The 22,166-nt window shown below is 41.7% G+C and overlaps 1 protein-coding gene across 1 annotated transcript in view; it reads right to left on the minus strand.

Annotated features, from left to right (window-relative positions):
- Positions 1 to 22,166, minus strand: part of thsd7ab (thrombospondin, type I, domain containing 7Ab) — a 109,466-nt gene that overhangs the window by 18,984 nt on the left and 68,316 nt on the right. The window contains exons 9-20 of the mRNA XM_058647844.1: positions 21,944 to 22,059; positions 20,417 to 20,552; positions 18,751 to 18,854; positions 17,641 to 17,835; positions 16,479 to 16,745; positions 10,727 to 10,905; positions 9,912 to 9,917; positions 8,941 to 9,074; positions 8,295 to 8,448; positions 6,106 to 6,247; positions 3,830 to 3,945; positions 2,404 to 2,521 (exon numbers count right to left, since the gene is read on the minus strand). Of these exons, the coding sequence (XP_058503827.1) occupies positions 2,404 to 2,521; positions 3,830 to 3,945; positions 6,106 to 6,247; positions 8,295 to 8,448; positions 8,941 to 9,074; positions 9,912 to 9,917; positions 10,727 to 10,905; positions 16,479 to 16,745; positions 17,641 to 17,835; positions 18,751 to 18,854; positions 20,417 to 20,552; positions 21,944 to 22,059 (1,667 nt within the window). The remainder of the gene's footprint in view (positions 1 to 2,403; positions 2,522 to 3,829; positions 3,946 to 6,105; positions 6,248 to 8,294; positions 8,449 to 8,940; positions 9,075 to 9,911; positions 9,918 to 10,726; positions 10,906 to 16,478; positions 16,746 to 17,640; positions 17,836 to 18,750; positions 18,855 to 20,416; positions 20,553 to 21,943; positions 22,060 to 22,166) is intronic.

Genomic DNA, 22,166 nt, shown 5'->3' on the forward strand with positions numbered 1-22,166 from the left:
GCAGCAGCAGCAGCAGTAACAGCAACAGTAACAGTAGCAGTATCAGTAGCAGCAGCAACAGTAATAGCAGCAGTAGCAGCAGCAGCAACAGTAACAGTAGCAAAAGCAGTAACAGCATCAGTAGCAGCAGCAGCAACAGTAGCAGAAGCAGTAACAGCAGCAGTATCAGAAGCAGCAGCAGCAGCAGTAACAGTAGCAGCAGCAGTAAACAGCAGCAGCAGAAACATGATGACACATTTGCACCAGTCATTTAACAGGACTGTAATAACTCTCCTCTAAATAAACACTTCTTCTCTCCAGAGGGAAACAAAAGTGTCTGATGTGCGACTTTCTTTTTTTAAAGTTACACAAGTTCGATTTGCTGAGCAAGCAGCATTACACACAGACACACACGCACGCACACGCACGCACGCGTACACACACACACACACTTCTGTGTGTGTGTGTCTCATACAAACACAAAGAGACAAAGGAAAATGTGCATGAAGATTAATTTTAGACTGATGTATGCAGACTCTCAGCTTCTCTCTGTTTCACAGTCATTTATGCATGAGTGGAATATGCAGCAACGCACCGACGTCTGCTGCTGCTGCTGTTTACTGCTACTATTGCTGTTACTGCTGCTGCTGCTGCTGTTTACTGTTACTGCTACTGCTGACGCAAATATCAACTAGCTTCTCAGAAACCCTCTGCTAGCTTTTTAGCAACTAGCTTCTTAGTAACTAGCAGTTTACTTCCAATAAACTGTCAGCTAGCTTCTTAGAAATAATCTGCTAGCTTTTTAGCAACTAGCTTCTTAGTAACTAGCAGTTTACTTCCAATAAACTGTCAGCTAGCTTCTTAGAAATAATCTGCTAAAATTTAAGCTAGCATCTAGTTCCTTAGCAATTAGCAGCTAATGTTTTTGGCAACTACCTTCTCAGTAAATAGCAGCTAAATTCTTAGCAACCTGCAGCTAGCTCCTTAGAAACTATCAGCTAGGTTTTTTAGCAACTAGCAGCTAATTTCTCAGAAATTATCTGCTAACTTGTTGTCCATCTAAATATTAACTTTCTTCTTAGTCAGTAGCAGCTAGCTTCTTAGCAACTTGCAGTTAAGCTTCTTAGAAATGATCTGCTAACTTTTTAGCAACTACCTTCCCAGTAAGTAGCAGCTAAATTGTTAGCAAACAACAGCTAACTCCTTAGAAACTAGAAACTTCTTATCAACTATTAGCTAGCACCTTAGAAACGATCTGCTAATGTTTTAACGACCAGCTTCTTAGTAAGTAGCAGCTAGCTTCAGTAAGACTTCATGATTAATGAACAATTCTCATGTTTGTTTTGTCTTTTACTGAAGAATTTAAGCTATTATGAGTCTCTCATGTTGTTTTATTTGGATATTATTTAATAATTTTCCTTCACCTGTCATTGTCACAAAGTCGCTAACACACACACACAGCAGTGTGTCTTATTATGTTTTTTGTCTTTAACTCTAATTTGTGCCATTAGTGAAAAAATAATATTGATTTGTTATTCAGAGGCAAAGTTCATAAATTGCAATGATGGATGATCTTTTTTTTTTTGATGTTTTCAAATTTCCAGGTTGTCAAACAGACGTCTCTTTATAATTACTATGTCAAAAATGTTTGTTCATACATCACAGGCCTCGAGGATTTTGTGTAAACACAATAACAGGTAGGAGCCAGAAGAAATGATTAATGTGTCATAAAATGAAAAAAAACAAAAACCCATTAAATAGGATTATCTGATGTTTTATGAAATATCTATTTGAAGGAAAGCAGAGATAGATTTGGCTTTTTTCAAATTTGTAAATGAACATGATACAAAGACTCATACGGCATTCGATCACTTTGAATTATTCCAAAATAATAAGTTTCCTCCCTGAATTGTATCATAGCTCAGAGGGTTGGCAAAAGGACCACAAATTAAAGGTTCGGAATAAATAATAATCATTAAACCCACATGTAACCTCACTGATGTTACTATTTCAAAATAAAAGCCTGGCTAATGTTAACGTGTTTAAATCAAGTCTGACTGTCTTTTTATTATACACTTCTAGCTCAATTTGGCCTGGCTCGTTTTTTTGTTTTTGTTTTTCTATTAAGGAAAATATCTGCTACCTGCTGAGCCGATATTAACATGCGACGTCATCAGACTGAGAGTGTCGTCACTGAAGAGTCATGAGCGTGACGTCAAAGCAACAATGTCCAACAGTAGATCAAAGTATTTCAGGTCAGTGAATGAAGGACTGAACCACTCTGTCAACTCATCTTTTTAATCCACTGATTATAAAGATTCAGTTCCACGCAAAACAGCTGCTTTACAAGTCAAAGTTTGTGTGTTTGTGAGGCGTTTGTGTGTCAGTGTCGTGGATTAATGTGTTCACTTTCACGATTCTTACCCTCCAGTCCACAGGTCTGTGAACACTCGGACCACGGCGACCACTCTGACAGCTGACAGTTGACGGGACACTCGACCACACATGAGATGTTCATCTGCCACTTCTTCTCCAGATTGAGCTGCAGCACATTCAGGGGAAGAATGAAAGGGTGAGTGAGTGAGTGACCCTCAACCCTGTAAACCGGCTCTTCCCCCACTTAAGCCTTTTGTTCTGGCGGCAGAGAAAGAGAGAAAATCCTGAGTCCATGTGTTTCAGTGAATGAGGCAGATGATGATGAAGAGGGTTAAATAGCTGTGGGGACGACTCAGACACAGAGCGACGGCTGTAATCACAGGAAGCCGAGGTGCGTTATGAATGAATAAAAGTCTGAGCCTGGAGCGACGGTGAACAATCTCTGCGTGGGAATGCTTGTGAATATTTCATGCTGCTGTGGGACTGATAGCACAATAAAAACTCTTAATGAGTGATGTGATATTAAGAAGAATTAGAGTCCAGTTAGACTTAACATTCACGTCTGTGCCCACACTTATGACTTTGAATTCATCAAAAATATTCCATGTGTTTGATTATTAAAGGCATGAGTCAGTATCTCATTCACCAGGAACCAGTTTAAAACACACAATCCAAGGTTTGGGGAACAATAACCTCCTAACTTTTTCCTTTAAAAACAGCACTTTTTAAATTTATTTGTGCTATCTTTGTATATTATTATTATTATATTATCCAAAACCTGAAAGTGTGAGAAATATGCAAAAAGGGAAGTAATCAGAAAGGGGGCAAATACTTTTTCATGGCACTGTATGTTTGGAGCTTTCCTGCCTGGAAACTGACGTTTATGTCACTTTGTAAAACCACTCACTCTCCCACACCAAAGTCCATAGAGAAAATCAGTGATTTTTACATCACACACACAGGAGTTGTTGATCCACTGCTGCCTCCATCACTCAGTTCAAATGTCTTATTTTGTCAAATTCTGCATTTGAAATCCTTTGTTCAGAATTGCCTCAGTGACACAAAGTGACCACATGAGGCAGCAGAGGACCAGCAGCTGCTGTGTCCCTGTGAGCTAAAATCACTGATTTTCTCTCTGGGCTTTGGTGTGTGAGAGTATTTGTTATATAAACTTGAGTTTCAGTTAAAAATGCTGTCTAACAGCAAAAAGAAAAAACATACTCTAAAGATATTGACGACTTCAGAGGTCATGAATTTTATATATAAATGTAATTTCCATTGTGTCCCTGTTGTGGCAGCCATGTTTTCAGTGTGCACGCCTGTCGTGCTGGTTCTCTGGGTTCGTGTGGAGCCGGGCAGCTCAGTAATAAAACCCCTGAACCTGAATGTTTTAATAATTGTTGAATTATGGAACCTTTGACCATCGAGCAGCAAAACCCATAAGCGACAGAGACGCAGTGACATGAGCTCTCACCTCCTCACAGAACTTCATATCCACTGATTTGCCGTCGCTGCGGACGCAGTCCAGCATCCGCGTCTTGATTCCGCTCCCGCACACGGCGCTGGGACTGAGCTGACACGTGCTCCAGTCTGAGGACACGCAAAAACAACACAGTCACATTCACACTTTCACCCTTTCACCTGTCTAATACAGTGAACTCATCAAGACTAGAGGCTATATGTAAATACAGACCATAATACCAACTCTTCTTCTGGTTTTATTTCGCAAACAACAAAGAGAGTAAGAGGAAATGTAAAAGTAACTATGACCGAAATAAATAAATAAATAAATAATAAATAAATAAATAAATAAAACTATAAATAACAAAGTAAAGTACAAATATGTGAATTTTGTACTTAAGTTCAGTATTTGTACTTTGATACATTACACACAACTGTTACATAATAAAGTAATGTAACCTAACGAGGCACAGAGTAAAACCATTAATGTGACTCTTGATTCTTTCATTTCACCAGCAGCCATGAGACACTCGATAAATGTGACCGTAAGCTCGACTTCAATCTGAGGTTTATTGATTCTTGGTTTGACTTTTTTAAAGCAGCAGCAAAAACACATTAAAGTCTGACGTATAATCTCCCTGGAAAATATTAAACCTACGCTGAAAGTGTTGTAGCTGCTTGTAATTGATTGGTTCTACTCTCTGTACATGTGTTTTCTACTTCTACTTTTCTATTTCAAGATAGTTCCTTGCTTAAATTAAGGTTAAGGTTAAAATAAAAATCTAATCCCAAAAAGATTTGATCTTTTTCTGGCAGGGACACACAGAAAAACTGATTTCAGCCTTTAAACAAAACACTCACCTGATAGAATCTATACCTGCTGATATCTATAATATTTGCCTCTTTATCTCTCTGTTAGACACACTTTGACAACAGGAAACCACTCACTCTCCCACACCAAACCCCATAGAGAAAACCACTGATTTTAGCTCACAGGGACACAGGAGCTGCTGCTCCTCTGCTGCCTCGTGTGGTCACTTTGTGTCACTGAGGTCAATCCAAATAAAGGATTTCAAACACAGAATTTTACAAAATAACACATTTGAATTTAGTGATGGAGGCAGCAGTGGATCAACAACTCCTGTGTGTGATGTTAGAATCACTGATGTTCTCTATGAGCTTTGGTGTTGGAGAGTGAGTGCTTTCACAAAGTGAATTTTTATTTTCCAGGCAAAAAACGTCTAATACCTATTTTTCCTTGTGCTCTTACTGGTAATTATGTTTCCAGCAAGTCTGACAGCATCCCATAAATGCCTCCTTGAGTAGAGGCCGTGTCAGCTAACGTCATGTGATTAAGCGACGCTATGGGCAGCGATCATGTGACCTGTGTGGTGGTTCCTGAGGCTTCCCTACAAAGTGCAGCAGGATTTTTAAAATCTTAAATATGGATTATTTCATGGATGAATCTTTGATGGGGAGAGTATTGACGGAGCAGAATTAATCACCAGCGACTTTGCTGACATAAACCAGAACTTCATTCCCTCGGCGCGCTGCATCTGAACAGATCTCTGACAAAGAACGTGTCATGCATACAAATCCCGACGCCCGCATGACTCAGCAGAATGTGGAGCCTGCACTCGTCACACTGTGAGTTTGACTTCAGCTCATTTTCCTGAATCACTCCTCTCCTCCAGCTCCGCCGCCTGAAAATAATCTGCTTTTTTTTGTCCGTCGGTGGAGTTAGCCTCTCGCTAGCAAGGTTAGCGTCAATAAAAGATGATTACTTTGTCAGCAAAGAGGTCATTGAGGGTTTTAAGCCGCTCACTTGAGTCCAATAAATCCAGCTGCCATCAGTGTCGTCTTACGCTGGCGTCGTAAGCGAGCGCAGGCGCTCGGATTTATGTCCCTCCTTCTGTAAAATAACCAGGATTTAAACCGTCAAGGTCACCGGGGAAGTTTTCCATCGCTAAACCTCGCCAGAAAAGTTTGGGAGTTTTGGAGCACAACACTTTATAAACATTCTCTGTAAAACTATATTTATCCTTTTTAAAGCAAAAAAAAAAAGGTGGGTCTCATGAAGTTTGTCACAGATGCTGCTCTGAGCTGAGAATATGTCTCTGTGCTGAGGTTTGTGCAAGTTTAAGGACTGAGAGACTGCAAGAAGACAGAGTGACTGAGCAAGGAAGCAAGGAAGGAAGGATGGAAGGAGCTGCTTTGATGTGTCCTGTTACTTGACCGACCATCAGAGAGAATATTAACCACAACACAGTTAAACCATGTTTCCTTTACCTGTGATGTTGTAGAAGTAGTTGAAGCAGTTGAGGTTGAGGCTGCACGGCTCCTTGTCCGTGGTCTCAGGACATTGTCTCCCGACGCTGGGCGAGCGCAGGACGTACGCCGTCCGGATCCGACTGTTGGTTCTGGTACACGGCTGAAAAACCAAGACGCTCATCAGTTTTTTTTATTTGAGTCACACTGACGCTTTTATTTACTGGACAATAAAGCATGTAACTGTGAATGTTCCTGCCACCACAATTCAATTAAGCTTCCTTGTGTGGAGACATTCTCGCTCCCGAGAGATTCCCAGGATGTGGAATTTGATTTTTTCCAGCAGGAAATAACTGGATGGATGTTTTTCAGCTGCAAATTCTACACCGTCACTGCTTTCACAGACGAGGAGTTGAAGGGGAAAATGACAGCCTTTTCAATAACTCCATCACTGCCACGATGAATAAAACATGCCACAGGCCCCCTGCTGGCGCTGCTGCGGCCTCCATGTTGAGATTAGAAGTGTAGTAAGTGTGTGTCGAGCACTTTGGGAAAGAACAGGGTTTGATTAACAATGGCCGCGCTGCTGCTGTGAGAGCAGCGGCTAAAAAACTGATTTTTACTGTGAAGCAGAGGGAGCAGCGGGAGCGGAGGGAGCAGAGGGAGCAGCGGGAGTGGCGGGGTCGCATGGAGCTCGTGAACGTGCTGGAGCCTGAAGGTGAGAACTGGGATCACACGTCACTGACGTCAGGTGTCTTTAAAGTGATAGTTCAGGTGTTTTGTACGAGTTACAGAGTCGACTCGAACCCTCACTGAAAACATGACGGCCAGCAGGGAACCAGAGACTTTGACAAGTTAGGCCTAGGAAGTAGACAGTAGTAACAGTTTCTGTTCTAATGATGTTTAAAATAGATGATAAATTATGACACATATGAGTGGTCATCAGTGTGATTGACAGCTGGTGTCGTCTCATGGACGCAGGTGAATATCTCGACAACTCAAAACAGGAGATCGTTTCTTAATTTTTTTTCTTAAATTAGGTCTGTCATTCACTGCTGTATATCACTGTTAGACACACTTTTCTGACTGGGAACTGAAGATTAAGTCGCTCTGTAAATCACTCACTCTCCCACACCAAAGTCCACAGAGAAAATCATTGGTTTTAACATCACAGCACACAGGAGTTGTTGATCCACTGCTGCCTCCATCAATGAGTTCAAATCAGTGTTTGAAGTCCTTTGTTCAGATTGACCTCAGTGACACAAAGTGACCACATGAGGCAGCAGAGGACCAGCAGCTCCTGTGTCCCCGCGAGCTAAAAACACTTTTCTCTATGGACATATTACAGCCTGGGACATGTGACAGTGTTATCTAGTGGAAATGTTTTTTTTCTCCATATGCAGAATATGACCAAAAACAACGCCATCTGGTGGAGAGTTGTAAAAACAATCACTTCCAATGAGTGAGATGAAAAATTGCAGTTTGAATGGTTTTTCAATGGGACATTTTTGGCGCTGAAGGGTTTGAGTGTAACATTTATTCGTACACAGTGTGTTTTAGCCTGTAGACTGTAGGAGCGTAAAACTGAAGAAGCCACACTTGAAACATAAAGTGGACTGGCCCTTTAAATGTCAGGCGTGTATATTGTAGTACTGAGTTGTAAAAGGTTGTTATGATGCAGAGCAGGAGAACAATCCTCATGTGCTCATTGATATTTATGATCAAAGTCATGGCAGAGTTGTGTCTTTTATCACAGACCAATAATATCGTGACATGTGACTAATTCTTGTTCCCTGTTTATTGTTGTTTTTGTCAGCAGCGTGGCGTCGTGTTTTCGGCGAGTTTATCATGTTTTGTGAGCGCGTCACCACCGTGTAAATTTGGAAACCTGCCCGGCAGCGGCGACACTTTATCATAAATAACTTTTCCCTCCCTGCTAAAGTGTAATATAGGTGATGTATGAGCCTGCCTCTGCGTTTATCTCTCTCTCTCTTCTTTTCTTTTTTTAACTCCTCCTTGGTGGACGAGAAATAACCTGTTGATGACAACTCACACACACACAGGATAATACAGAGCAGCCAGGTTGTGAATTCTTTCAGCCTCCGAGAAAAATATTTATGACAAGAGGGAGATATGAAGATAAATCTCAGGAGTGTGACGTTCTCATCTTTTATCTGTTCCAGACGTCTGCTGCTCTTTTCTGATCTCACCAGGCTGCAGCGACTCCACGCCCCCCAGTCGTTGAGGACGCAGTCCTCGGGGCAGGGCAGCCGACTCTCCCTGGCGCCCAGTGGCATCTCCTCTGGGTCGCAGAGATAATCCTCCACAGACTCTGACGGGCCGTCGATGGTGTTCAACATACACCTGAAACAAACACCGAATTATTTTTAGCTAAACTCTTGCAGTTGTTGTTGTTGTTGTTGTTGTTGTGGGGGAAAATATGTAACTCTCAATAGGTCTTTATGAAAATAATAAAAAAACAAACACACACAACAGAACACAACTCTCACTCTCCCACACCAAACCTCATAGAGAAAATCAGTGATTTTAACATCACACACACACACAGGAGTTGTTGATCCACTGCTGCCTCCATCACTAAGTTCTAATGTCTTATTTTGTCACTTCAGTGTTTGAAATCCTTTGTTCAGATTCGCCTCAGTGACACAAAGTGACCACATGAGGCAGCAGACGACCAGCAGCTGCTGTGTCCCTGTGACCACATGACTGATTTTCTCTCTGGACTTTGGTGCGGGAGAGTGAGGGAGTTCTTCACCTCTTCAAATGTCACTAATTCTCACTCGTTCTTACACAGTAAACACAGTAGATTCATAAGTGGAAGAACAGAACAGTTACCTGACTTTTCGGGTCTGGACGCCTTCACCACAGTTCTCCTTTAAATCCACGTTACTCACTTTCCACACACTCCACGGCTCGGCCACCCACACGTACTGATTACAGTCGCTCTGACACGGCACCACCTCGTACACCTGAAAACCACCACAGTCCTGTAAACCAGTGGCTCTCAAACCCTGGGTCAGGGCCCACAGACGGATCATGGGAGATTTTTTTTTGGGGTACCCAAAACAAATGAGCAGAATTTTCCTCCCAGACTTTTAGTTTAGATATATGTTTAAATTAAAAATGTATCTTGGAAAGAATTGATTCATCCATTCAAAATGAATAGGTTTTACAGATATGGCTGCAAATGAGTCGCAACATTATGAAGGAACATAATTTATACGATGATTGTTTTAAATGATTGTTCGGCCCAGCGCAAACCAAGTTTTTTCAAAATGATGCAAGTTGAAGTTTGGAAGAAGCCACTACGTGCTTCACATCACAGTCCTGTGGGTCTTAAAACCATAAACTTTGCATTTAAATCAAGTTCCACGGCTTTTGTTGTTTTTCCGGCCAATCAGCTGCTCCTCACAGAGGAAACACATGGCTACTTAATATGCAGCTACTGCTGCTGCACTCCTCACTGTGACTGCTGCTTATTACTGTGACTGCTGCTTCAGGAGCTGTGTGTGTGTTTTCCAACACACCACAGAAGAACTAAATCTTGGGTTTCTTAACGAAGGCTTATTATGAATGTGTGTTTCATTACGAGGACAAAATCATGTGATTTTCTTTTGCTCTTTTAAACTCAAAGGTTTCACAGAAACACGTAAAACAGCAAAAGAAAAGTTTAATAACAGATTCTGTTTCCTGTTTGTTTCAGAGCGATGACTGTCACAGTGTGTGTGTGTGTGTGTGTGTGTGTGTGTGTGTGTGTGACATCAGGCTGCATCAGGAAACAGCTGAGAGAGGCGGTTTGTTCTTACCTGAGCCTGAGGCGGCGAGTCACATCCACAGAGAGAGAGAGAGAGAGAGACAGACGGAGAGGGGGGTTAAAAGAAGACACATGGATTAATGAGCACACGTCCACTCTTCATATCCAGGCACAACCTATAATCAACACTTTGAGAGGATATAATCATAAATATCTGTTTACACTTGGCACACAAACACTGCTACTTTGACCACTTTTGTCGTATTTGTCTGTTGATACTGTTGATTAAGTTAATATAAATAACATACACACCCATTCTTGTAACGTCTCCTTTATGAGACATATTGCATCACCTAGTTCCTAACCCTGACCCTAAAACCAGGTTTGAACCCTGAACGTAAAACCAGGTTTTAACCATGACCCTAAAACCAGGTTTTAACCCTGAATCTAAAACCAGGTTTTAACCCTGACCCTAAAACCAGGTTTTAACCCTGACCCTAAAACCAGGTTTGAACGCTGAACGTAAAACCAGGTTTTAACCCTGAATCTAAAACCAGGTTTTAACCCTGACCCTAAAACCAGGTTTTAACCCTGACCCTAAAACCAGGTTTTAACCCTGAATCTAAAACCAGGTTTTAACCCTGACCCTAAAACCAGGTTTTAACCCTGACCCTAAAACCAGGTTTTAACTCTGTAGTTTATGTTTCTTTGGTCCTCATAAAGATATAGAAACAAGTACACACACACACCCACGTGTACCCTAAATTTAATCAGATCCTCAGAAATGAGGTTGTGCCTCATTAGGACCAGGTTTTGGTCCCTATGCGGATCATTTTCAGCAGGGTTCATCAGTCCTCAGATGGTTACCTGGTTGATGTGATCCAGTTTGGGACACGGACGCCCGCCGTTGTACGGCTTCTCTCGGAGCCACTTGGAGCGAACTTTGACCCCGCTGCCGCAGGACTTGCTGCAGCGCGACCAGTTAGACCATTCGCTGAGTTTACAGTCTGACGGACAGGGAATGATGCACGCCTCCTCGATATAACCTGAGCACACGGAGAACACAAACAACACGTGTTCAGATGAAAGGAAGAATAATAAGAGTGAGAATCACTGAGTAATTCCACTGTTCTGCAGTCAACAGCTGCTCCTTTTTCCTCATCTTTTATGGAACTTCAGCGGTTCCCAGAGCCGTGTTTCTATCTCGTGTCATTTTTACAGCTGAAGAAAAACTAAACCTCTTTATAAATATTACATCCACTGTGAGGAAAACAGCAAACCATTAACTTCACAAAATAATATAAATGAAATTATCGATTTTTTTTCAGCCCCCGGTGGAATGAAAACGCCGCCGCACGTTCAAAGGCCTAATTTCATGGTCGGTTATAAAACAATAAAAATGAAATAAAAGCTAGAAAAGCAGTTGTTAGTGTGGAAGCTGAAATTCATCTGCTGCATCTGCTCGTCAGAGCCTCGCCGTAAACTTCACAGACAGACAGACAGACAGAGGCACAGACAGACAGACAGAGGCACAGACAGACAGACAGAGGCACAGATAGACAGACAGAGGCACAGACAGTCTGTCTGTGCCTCTGTCTGTCTGTCCGTGCTCATCCCAAATAGAAAAACAAGGGTCAACCTGCTGCTCTGTTAACTTTGCTGGTGCTTGACATTTGAAAAAGTCTGGTCATGACTTTGGTGCTGCAAAGGATTGTGGGTACATAAAGAATGTAGAAGGACTCTGTGCTTCGCAGAATTTGAAGGATCCTACAAATTGGATCCTTGATGACATGTTGTTGAAATTGTGCTGCTCAAGGATCCGTTGTCATCGTTGTGTTGGACTAAACCTAAACTAACCTCCGTCTCCAGTTTACTTCCTGCCTCCTCCTCCTCCTCTTCCTCCTTCTTCTTTTGTTAAAGTTGGTTGATCCTTGCTTCAATCATCATCATCGTCGCCCACACGCTCAGTTTAAACTTTATTAAATGAATTCATTTGTTCCAGTGTCTTCACTTGATGACGGTTGTCACAGCGGTGTGAAGCTGCAGCAGAAACATTAACACGTTCACCAGTGATGATGAATGAGCAGCAACGCTCACACAAGCCTGACGCCGGCTAATTTAACCATCATTTCTCTTTTAAAAAAAAACTCCTATATGATTTATTAAAGTACTAAATAATAATACAGCGTGTAAAAAAGATGACATGGTAACTTAATCAGTCGCTCTTCATTTTAAATAATGCGTTCACGTGAATAAACTCGGCGTAATTCCTGCGTGTTCCCATAATAATTAAAGTTAAAGGGGATAAATGGATGCGGAAATAGGAAAAACAAGCACTTAACGTGAGAGTGTGAAGGATTCATCAGCAGCTTCCTCATCCGTGTGCAATATTCCCGAAAGATCCATAAATACTTGGGAATTCTTGGCGTTTGTCCCGGAAAACATTTGGCAGAGGTCGCTTTTGACACGTAAGGATTTTCAGAGTTCAGAGATTTAGGCGAGCAGAAGTTTTCCTCTTCCTGCTCTGACTTTCTTCAAAAGAATATTTTATTTTTAAGGTTATTATTTTGTACTAAAATAAATCTAATCAATCTATTGAAATCCAGGCTGTTTGGACTTTAGAGACGTTTTCTTTTGGCAGTGGAATTCAAATTATATATAAAACTATAAAAGGAAACCATGGTACTTATAATTTGACTCAAGAATTAAGTTCACTATGGATTATTTAATAGATTAAAAACAATAAATCGATTATTAATTGATTGCTAAATCAGGCGCCGACTTTTTTGATAATCTATTCATCGGTTAAAGAGTTTCTTTGGATAATTTGGACAAATTCTCAGCTTTTTCAGCTTCTTAAATGTAAATATAACAAAAAAATTGTTAAAACATTTGAGAATGTCGTGATTTTCAAGACTGATCAACATTTTCTTCAATATTTTAGGGACGATCAATCACTGATCACTGTGTTATTTGAAAGACAGTAAGTTTGTCCCTTTTATTTTGCAGGAATTGCTCAGGTTGTGTTTGTCCCTCAAGAAAATACTGACCTAAATATTTGTCCAGCATCTATTTTGATCGAGTCCTAAATGATTCTGACTCCTAAAAAAAGACTAAATTGGGCAGATTTTTGCTCTCATGACAGTTTCTCAGCCTCAGGCTGTCGCTGCATCACTGCAGGCTCTTTCTCAGGTTAGAGAAGAAAGAAATGAATAATCTGACCAGAGTCTGACCTCAAACTTCACTCCTGACACATGTTAACATCAGAAGTGCTGATATCAATTACCAAGCACAGGCTCTCACTGCGTCTGTGTTTGTCTCTTTACTCACCACTGAGGGTCAACGCGCAGCGACCAATCTGTTCAACTCTCGTCAGGGTCACTGGTCCTCAGTGAGATGTTCTGACCTTCACGACTTCCCAGTGAAGACACAACGCGTTCCATTCATGACAGAGCAGATCTCATAATTCACGTTCTTAACCCCAAGTGTCTGAATGTGACACATCGGAATGTAGACTAGAGGAGCCGAGAATCAAATCCACAACCTTCAAGTTGAAAGACAACCAGCTCTACCACTCGTCACCACTCGTGCGTCACCCGGATGCGATTTTCAGGGTTTATTACTGATATAATCAGCAGTATCTTGAGAATATGTTTTTTTGGAAGTGGACATGTTTGTCCTCAACGACTTAAGAGGGCAGTAAATTAAATGTGAGAGTGAAGTCTAAGGTTTCTGGAGAATACAGGTGGCGGTACAGTCTGGGCGCAGGGAAGAGGACGCATTCCTACCAAAGAAGAAGAGAACGATGCTTCAGCTCCCTCAGACACGTCTGGTTCGAGCGGCTCACAGCTGAAAGGTCCGGTCGTTGGAGGGTTGCCAGGTCGAGGCTCGGATGATTCTCCTTGACGACGGCGTCTTCTGTTGTTAATACTCCAAGTTCAGTTCTCGTCCACATGGAGTTCCTGAAGTAAACTGTGAAGTCGTGTCCAGCTCTGGACGGAGTTGTGAAACCAAAACACGACGCCGGTTTCTTCTCTTCAGACTTTTCCAACATCGCGTCTGATATTAGCCGCGGCTGACGGTGAAAACTAAAGAAATGCCTGTTACTTCTCTCTTCTCTTACGGCCAAAACACACCTACTTCCGGAGTTTGTGAATTGCTGACGCGCAAATGCACTAAACGGCGTGAATGCAGTATCATGATTTTAGCTCAGAGGAGGAAGTCACTTAGAATGGAAGCAACAGTCAAATCAAAAGAGGGCGGCTCTTCAGTGGACGTCATGTTGGATGTTGATGTCGTGATTGTGCCAGGGCTCAAAACACCATCAGTTTCAGCTCAATGTGCTAAAATCAAACGACACATATCCATGCCTGCTATTTTCTTCCTTTGAATTTTAAATTCACTTTCTCTCACAGAGAAACGAGACGATGTGCGGCACGAGGAAAACCCTGGAATCAGAGCACAGTGTGTTCCTCTCATGACAGAAATAATAATCCATCATCCCGTTCTCTCTGTTAATATCTGTGAAACACAGAGATGATGATGATGATGATGAGTGTGGCTGACATCACAGCTGAAGGCGCTGAGTCAGCCCGTTTTCTTCTCCATCAACCATTTAAATCCATGATGACGGAGAGAAAATGAGGCAGAGAAACTGGAGCAGAAGTGGAGATTCAGAGTCTACACACACAGATTTGAAGAATGTGATGATGATGATGTGAATCACTGGTACGATGTCATGCTTGAAGAGGCCAGAAATGTATCTTCTGACTGTCAGAGAGGCAACAAAGTGACTCACATAGAAAGCATATAGGGTACAGATGTGAACATGTGCATTACTGCTGCACATCTTATGTGTGTGTTATTGCAATTTTACCGCGTGAATTCACCTTCATGCAAGTAAACATATTTATCGCTTAAAAAGAAAAAATTCTACCCTCATCGTCCTTTGGACGCCTACGTGGCAAGGTTTTCTACAACAAACTGCCAGCACATCATATCCTCTACGGCAAAGTGGCGCTTTAAGGACCTTTAAGGACCACAACAGAGACCTTCTGAAGCCAGGAAAAACATCAACACCACACAGCTCGAGACTCTGGCACTCGACAGATCACCTGACCTGTACCACTGCACATTCACAAATACATCAAACCAACCAAGACCAACCAAGACCGACAATCCACGAGGTGCATTCAGCGACACCTGCAGGAGGCTCAGGGGAAGCCTCTGGCATCTGGGTTCACCTGATCTATCTGTGTGTGGCTCAAGGGTCGGTCTCGCTGCAGTCGATTAACCCCCGCCCACCGCAATGGACAGTGGGGGGGCGGGGTGTGTGTGTGTGTGTGTGTGTTGTTCTGTCTTTCATTTTCAAAAAGCTCAATGATGCTGAAAGATGAATCCATGGATACACAAACAATCTCACACACACTCAGATTAAGCAACGCATATGTGAATATGTGACTCACAGCAGGAGGCTAAAACCATGTTTGTACACACACACACACACACACACACACTCTATTTCACAGTAATTTCACACAGATTTTCAGAATTCCTCGCGTTCTTTGCTTGAAGAAATTCTCCGATCTGAGATTTAAAAAAAACAAACCTGAGGAGTAGATAAATGAATCTGAAAGAAATGTCAGAAAAATGAGCTGCGACTCAGTGGGAGGAGCTCTCTCTCTCTCATTCTCGCTCGCTCGCATGTGAACAAACAAACAAACAAAGTCTTTCTCTCCACATGAATATTTAACAGTGAGAAAAAAGAAAATAATTCCTGCCACAATAATTTCTCACCTGAAACTGAGTCTGAGGTGGAAAAAAAAACAAGAAAAACCTCAAATAAAAGATGTTTTCCTGTGCTTCACTGTCAATTTATGTCTGTTTACACACACACACACACACACACACATCATAAATTAATATGGTTTTATAAACTCCAGAATATTCTGCAGAAGTGAATTTCTTCTTGCTTTTTTTACACTGGTTACTTCTAGAGAAGTTGAACTTTGGAATACTTAATCCACTTCATTTTTATCCACCATGATGAATTATGAATTATGATTTATGAATTGTGGGCGTGTCGTGAAGCGTGAATGGTCATTTTCTGTCGTAAACGGACGCTAACGCAGAGCATGAGAGTCACTCTCTCATGCTCTGCGTTAGCGTCCGTTTACGACAGAAAATGATAATTTCACGCTACAATTTTTGTTTTGTTAAAGTCACAAGTTCACTACTTGTGACTTTAACAAAACAAAAATTGTAGCGTGAAATTAACACCAACTCAACAGTGTACGGAAGAGTATTAGTGCCACATGTAAAAAAAATAAAACAACATGAATTCTGACTTTAATCTCAGAATTCTGAGATTAAAGTCAGACATTAATCTCTGAGATTCTTAAATCTCAGAACTCTAACTTTTTCTTTAATCTCAGAATTCATGATGGGTTTTTTACATGTGGCACTAATACTCTTCCGTATCTGTTTGTGTTAAACTTTGCTCAGTTTTAACACTTAAGTAATGATAATGATAAATGCAAATTGTTTCAGTTTCACATTTTCACACCGATAGATTTCCTGTGTATTATGGGATGGGAGGACAAACCTCAGCTGGACTCACCGTGGCTGTTGCAGCGCGACGTCTCCACCAGCCTGTTGTCCTGGTCGTAACACGCCATGGCCTGGTAACGATAGCCCTGTCCACACTCCTTCACGTCGCCCTGGACCTTCAGGCCCAGGACGCTCTCCGCTCGGCCTCCCTCGGGCAGGATGCAGTCGGACCAGTTCCCCACGGGCTGGGCGTTGTATTTGTCGCAGGGACAGTACTGGGTCTCGCTCAGCGGGTACATCTGCGTGTTCTTACACTTGTCTTTCTTCTTGCTCCTACCTGAGGGAGTGGACAGAAACAACAAAAAAATCACAAATATATGAGGAAAAAAATATTACACGTAATATTACAAAAAAGTCATCATAGCCTGAAAAATAAGAGTTGTGACATTTTTTCCTAAACACAAAGAAAGTTGCAATATTACAAGAATAAAGTCGGAATATAAGGAGAAAAAAAGTCGCAATATTACGAGATGAGAATTAAGTTGAAATGTTACGAGAGTAAAATAGATTTGTGACATTTTTCTCGTAAAAAGAAAGTTGTATATTACGAGAATATAGTCGTAATATTAAGAGAATATAGTTGTAATATTAAGAGAATAAATTTGTGCTGTTTTGTAAAATCCTGACCTTGAGAAAAGAAGAATGATCTGCGATACATTGATCTCCTGTTCTGTTCTGCATGTGTGTGTGTGTGTTCACATGTAACCTGTGTGTGTGTGTTGTTGTTGTTTTTTTTTACACCTGAAGGTCAAAAGTGTCACAAACAAACTCAACTCTTCACATCAGGGAGAAAAATAAAAGCGTCTCAAATCCACTTTGTCTCAGTGTTGTGTTGACTTTTCCACCGCCTCAGGTGTGTGTGTGTGTGTATGTGGGGGGGGCATAAATGCATCACACCACTTTTTACGGCACTGATGCACCCGGCGAGCGTCTCTCTGGGGGACAACGCTGATGGATAACAAAGGGCTGAGGAGTTATTCCAGATTTGTTGCTTTAATCCCAGCAGAGCGTTTAGCCGGCGAGAACCATCCCAGCAGATTTATGACCCCGGGTTTACTGCCGCTCTCTTGGACAGTTGCCCGCCAAACACCGCACCCCAAAATTGCTTTGTACCTCATCAGCACTTAGAGGACGATGCTGTGAAATGGTTCCACACACAAACACGTTCTCACCGATCAGCGTCCTCTTCCTGCTGCGGACGCCCACACAGTCGGCCGAGCACGACGAGAACTTGGACCAGCTGGTCAGCTGACAGTCGTCCTGGCAGGGAAGCTGACAGCGCTGAGTGATGGCCGGCATCGTCCTCGCAAACCGCAGACACTCACTGATGTCAGCCTGAGCGCCGTCCAGCTGACGACAGGACACGGCTGCAAGAGGACAGGTCAGAGGTCACAGAGGTCACAGAGGTCGTGTGTGACAGTGTCTATTAGAGTGTTAAAATGATCATTTGAGACTCGTCTTATTCTACAGACTGAAGACGATCTGCACAAACATCACAGTCATCGTTTGAAATATGTTTTTCACATGACAATAAGAATAATGACGTAAGAAGTACATTCCTCTGATATCACAATCGCAGTTTCACTATGACTTTCCCTCATAGTAATCTGTGTTAATCTGTGTTAATCTGCTGCTGAGTTTACCTGTAATCCTCAATTTAGATCAGTTTTCCCTGTGATTAATGTAATGACTTTGATATGTAAAGTCAGTCAGGTGAACAAGCTCCTCCCACTTGAATCCCGTTACATCATATCTACTCTGGATTTTCTGCTGCTGCTGTTACTGCTGCTGCTGCTGTTACTGCTGCTGCTGCTGTTACTGCTGTTGCTGCTGCAGCTGCATCTGTAATATTTCATTTTCCTGTGATGGAAACGTTTGAGCTCCCCCCCCACACACACACACACACATCTGTCAGGTGGTGCGTGAGGTCATGTCGTACCTCGCACCAACATGTGTGAGTTTGTGTGTGTTTGTGTGAGTTTTATAGACAAGTAAAGATGTTTGTAGATGTTTTTAAACAGGCTGATTTTGTTTAAACGGAGGTGTCAGACTCACTGTGCGGTGATTCTGGTGAGAGGGATGTGGTTTCTCTGTGTGTGTGTGTGTGTGTGTGTGTGTGTGTGTGTCTCTGGGTAAATTGGGTTAAGGTTGTGTTTAAACCTCCATCTGCAGGTCCAGATGCTGCACAGTGAGACAAAAATTGGATTTTTACGCTGGTGTGTGTTTGATGACTGCGAGGGAAATGTGAAGAGATTGAAATGTGTGTGTGTGTGTGTGTGTACCTCTGGTCTGAAGACCTGGTCCGCAGGTTTCTTGTGCACTGGCACTGTCCTGTCGCAGAAACCACGGCACCAGCTGGCACTTCCTCCACTTGTGTGTTTTCCACCTGGAACAAAATCAGGACGGTGTAAAACACAGTCTGTAAGTTTGACACCAACATCCTGTTCTGTGGAGAACAGAACCCGTGCTGGATTTAACGTGTGTCACTGTCACTTTAAATCCACAGAGATCGAGCGATATATCAGACCACAGGAAGTTCATTTCAGGTCCAGATATTTCAACATAAATTCTGCAAACAAACAACTAGAACAAGGAAACGTGATGATTTACTGACAGTGTTTATGTACAAATGAAAATGTTCTATATCACAGAGTAAATAACACACAGTGAGCAGCTGTTTGTCCAAAGACCTCATCACGGAATCCACTCAGGACTGAGACACAAAAGACTCTCTGTTTGTTTCTGCAACGCTGTCAATCAAAAACTGACTCCGCCTTTCAGACACTTCCTCTAATCATCATGCAGAAGCCCAGCATCCACGCCCCGCCCCCTGTTCCATTGACTCCCAGAAACTACGACTAAAACTACTACTACAACTAAACTACTGCTACTACAACTAAACTAGTTCTACTACTACAACTAAACTACTACTAAACTACTGCAACTAAACTACTACTACTACTTCTACTACTGCAATTAAACTACTACTACAACTAAACTACCAGTAAAACTATTACTAAACTACTACTACAATTTAACTACCAGTAAAACTACTACAACTAAACTACCAGTAAAACTACTACTAAATTGCTACAACTAAACTACCAGTAAAACTACTACAACTAAACTACCAATAAAACTACTACTAAACGACTACAACTAAACTACCAGTAAAGCAACTACTAAACTACTACAACTAAACTACTACTAAACTGCTACAACTAAACTACCAGTAAAACTACTGCAACTAAACTACCAGTAAAACTACTACTAAACTGCTACAACTAAACTACCAGTAAAACTACTGCAACTAAACTACCAGTAAAACTACTACTAAACTACTACAACTAAACTACCAATAAAACTACTACTAAACGACTACAACTAAACTACCAGTAAAGCAACTACTAAACTACTACAACTAAACTACTACTAAACTGCTACAACTAAACTACCAGTAAAACTACTACAACTAAACTACCAATAAAACTACTACTAAACGACTACAACTAAACTACCAGTAAAGCAACTACTAAACTACTACAACTAAACTACTACTAAACTGCTACAACTAAACTACCAGTAAAACTACTACTAAACTACTACAACTAAACTACAAGTAAAACTACTACTAAACTGCTACAACTCAACTACCAGTAAAACTGCTACAACTAAACTACCAGTAAAACTACTACAACTAAACTACCAGTAAAACTACTACAACTAAACTACCAGTAAAACTACTAAAGCTGGAGCTGAAGCTGAGCGTGATGTGGTTTTAATGCGTAAGCTGCTACGGGAATACGAGAATCACGTAAGACGATCATGGTTGTGTGACGTCATCTTTTCACAAATGTCAGAAAAATAAAAACAAAACTGACCAAAGAAAAGGTGACAAATGTGAGTTTGACCTTCAGAATGATGGAGTGACCTCTGAGACTTTTTTACCTGAAACCTGGACAGACAGCGGGGACGTCACAGTCCTTGTCCTCCTCCAGAACCTCCGGACACTCCTGTCCTCCGTTAGACGGCAGCTGGATGATGAGACGCTTCCTCCACTGCTTTGTCTTCACCACGTTTCCAGCTGAGGAGACACACACACACACACACACACACACACACACACACACACTAATCACTCATCTAATACAGTGAACTTAAAGGGGTAGTTCCAGTGTTTTCATGTGTGGTTACCTATAAACACGGCTGACAAGCTGATTTTAAGACACTTAACAAAAGCCTTAACTGACACACTCTGCATACATGAGTACCTTACACAAATTAATCAATTCCTTTAAAATAAGAAACACATATAATAATTATAATCATATTAAAAATCCTATTAGACGCTGGGATTGACTCAGATTAAATGAATCTTCATATGAGTGTGTGTGTGTGTTCTTTTCTGTCATAAACACTGACCTTGGCAGGACCAAAACCTGGTCCTAATGAGACAGAACCTCATTTACTAAGGAACTGTTTAAGTTTGAATGTGAACAAGTTAAGGTGAGGGTTAGGACTTCACTACTTCACTGGTTAAGTTTAAGGTTAAGTTTAAGTGTGTCCAGTGTGTGTGTGTCTGCAAGGTGAAGGTATCAGTGGCGTCACATTAGCATGCGCGGCCACAGGCGCGGCGTGTTCAGAGAGGAGAGAGATTTACGCCCGCGTGTCGAACGAGGAGGTCATCAAAATATGGACCATAATGATTTTCACTCATAAATCAATATAATAACGTTTGCTGCTGCTGCTGCTGCTGACGTCCAGACAGTGACTGCAGCACAGAGGTGACCTCCTCTCAACATTTATTTAGCTCACAGCGTGAAAACACAAGAACAAAGCCGTGCACTTGTTGACTCGTGTCGTCACAAGTGTCAGTCGGACTGTAAACACGTGTAAACATGTGTAAACACACGTGTAAACATGTGTAAACACACGTGTAAACAGACGCGTGTTTTTGTGGTAGCTCAGGCATCTGATTGTGTTTACGAACAACTGTCACTTTTTGATCTGAAACGCGTTTATTTGATCAAAAAAGGTTCAAATGTGAACGTTAGAAATTAATTTGAGCTCAAACTGCACAGAAGAGACAGCAGTTATGACAGCAGGGTCCAGCAGGGGGTGCTGTGAGCACAGATCAGCCCTTTACAAGAAGAACACAGTGACATCGTGACTCTGATGAGTGTATGGAAGAATTTCAGGTGTTAGCTTAGCTGTTAGCTTCACCTAAGTAAGGCGATCACGAACATGTGACGAACTGTGAGAATGATTATGAATGATGTCATCATGTCCCTGTATGTGTGTGTGTCTGTAAGATGAGATAAGCTCAAATAAAATGAGATTAGGTAAGGTCTACATGTTTTCATGTTTCATGTTTTCATGTCTTCATGTCTTCATTTTTTCATGATTTCATGTTTTCATGTCTTCATGTTTCATATGTTTTCATGTCTTCATGATGTCATGTCTTCATGTTCTCACCTGCGTCACAGGAAACAGGACACGGCGTCCAGTCGCTGAACGGGGACACGATGCAGTCCTTCTTACAGGGAAGCTGACACGGTCTCACTGTGCTGGGACGAGGACCGTCTGGACACCTGAGACACACACACACACACACACACAGTGAATTATAGGGTCAGATGGGAGACACTTGTCCTCCATAAAACATTATGATTATGTGTGAATATCAGCTCACAGGAGA

The sequence above is a fragment of the Solea solea genome, chromosome 13 (genome assembly GCF_958295425.1).
Source record: "Solea solea chromosome 13, fSolSol10.1, whole genome shotgun sequence".
Taxonomy (NCBI): Eukaryota; Metazoa; Chordata; class Actinopteri; order Pleuronectiformes; family Soleidae; genus Solea; species Solea solea.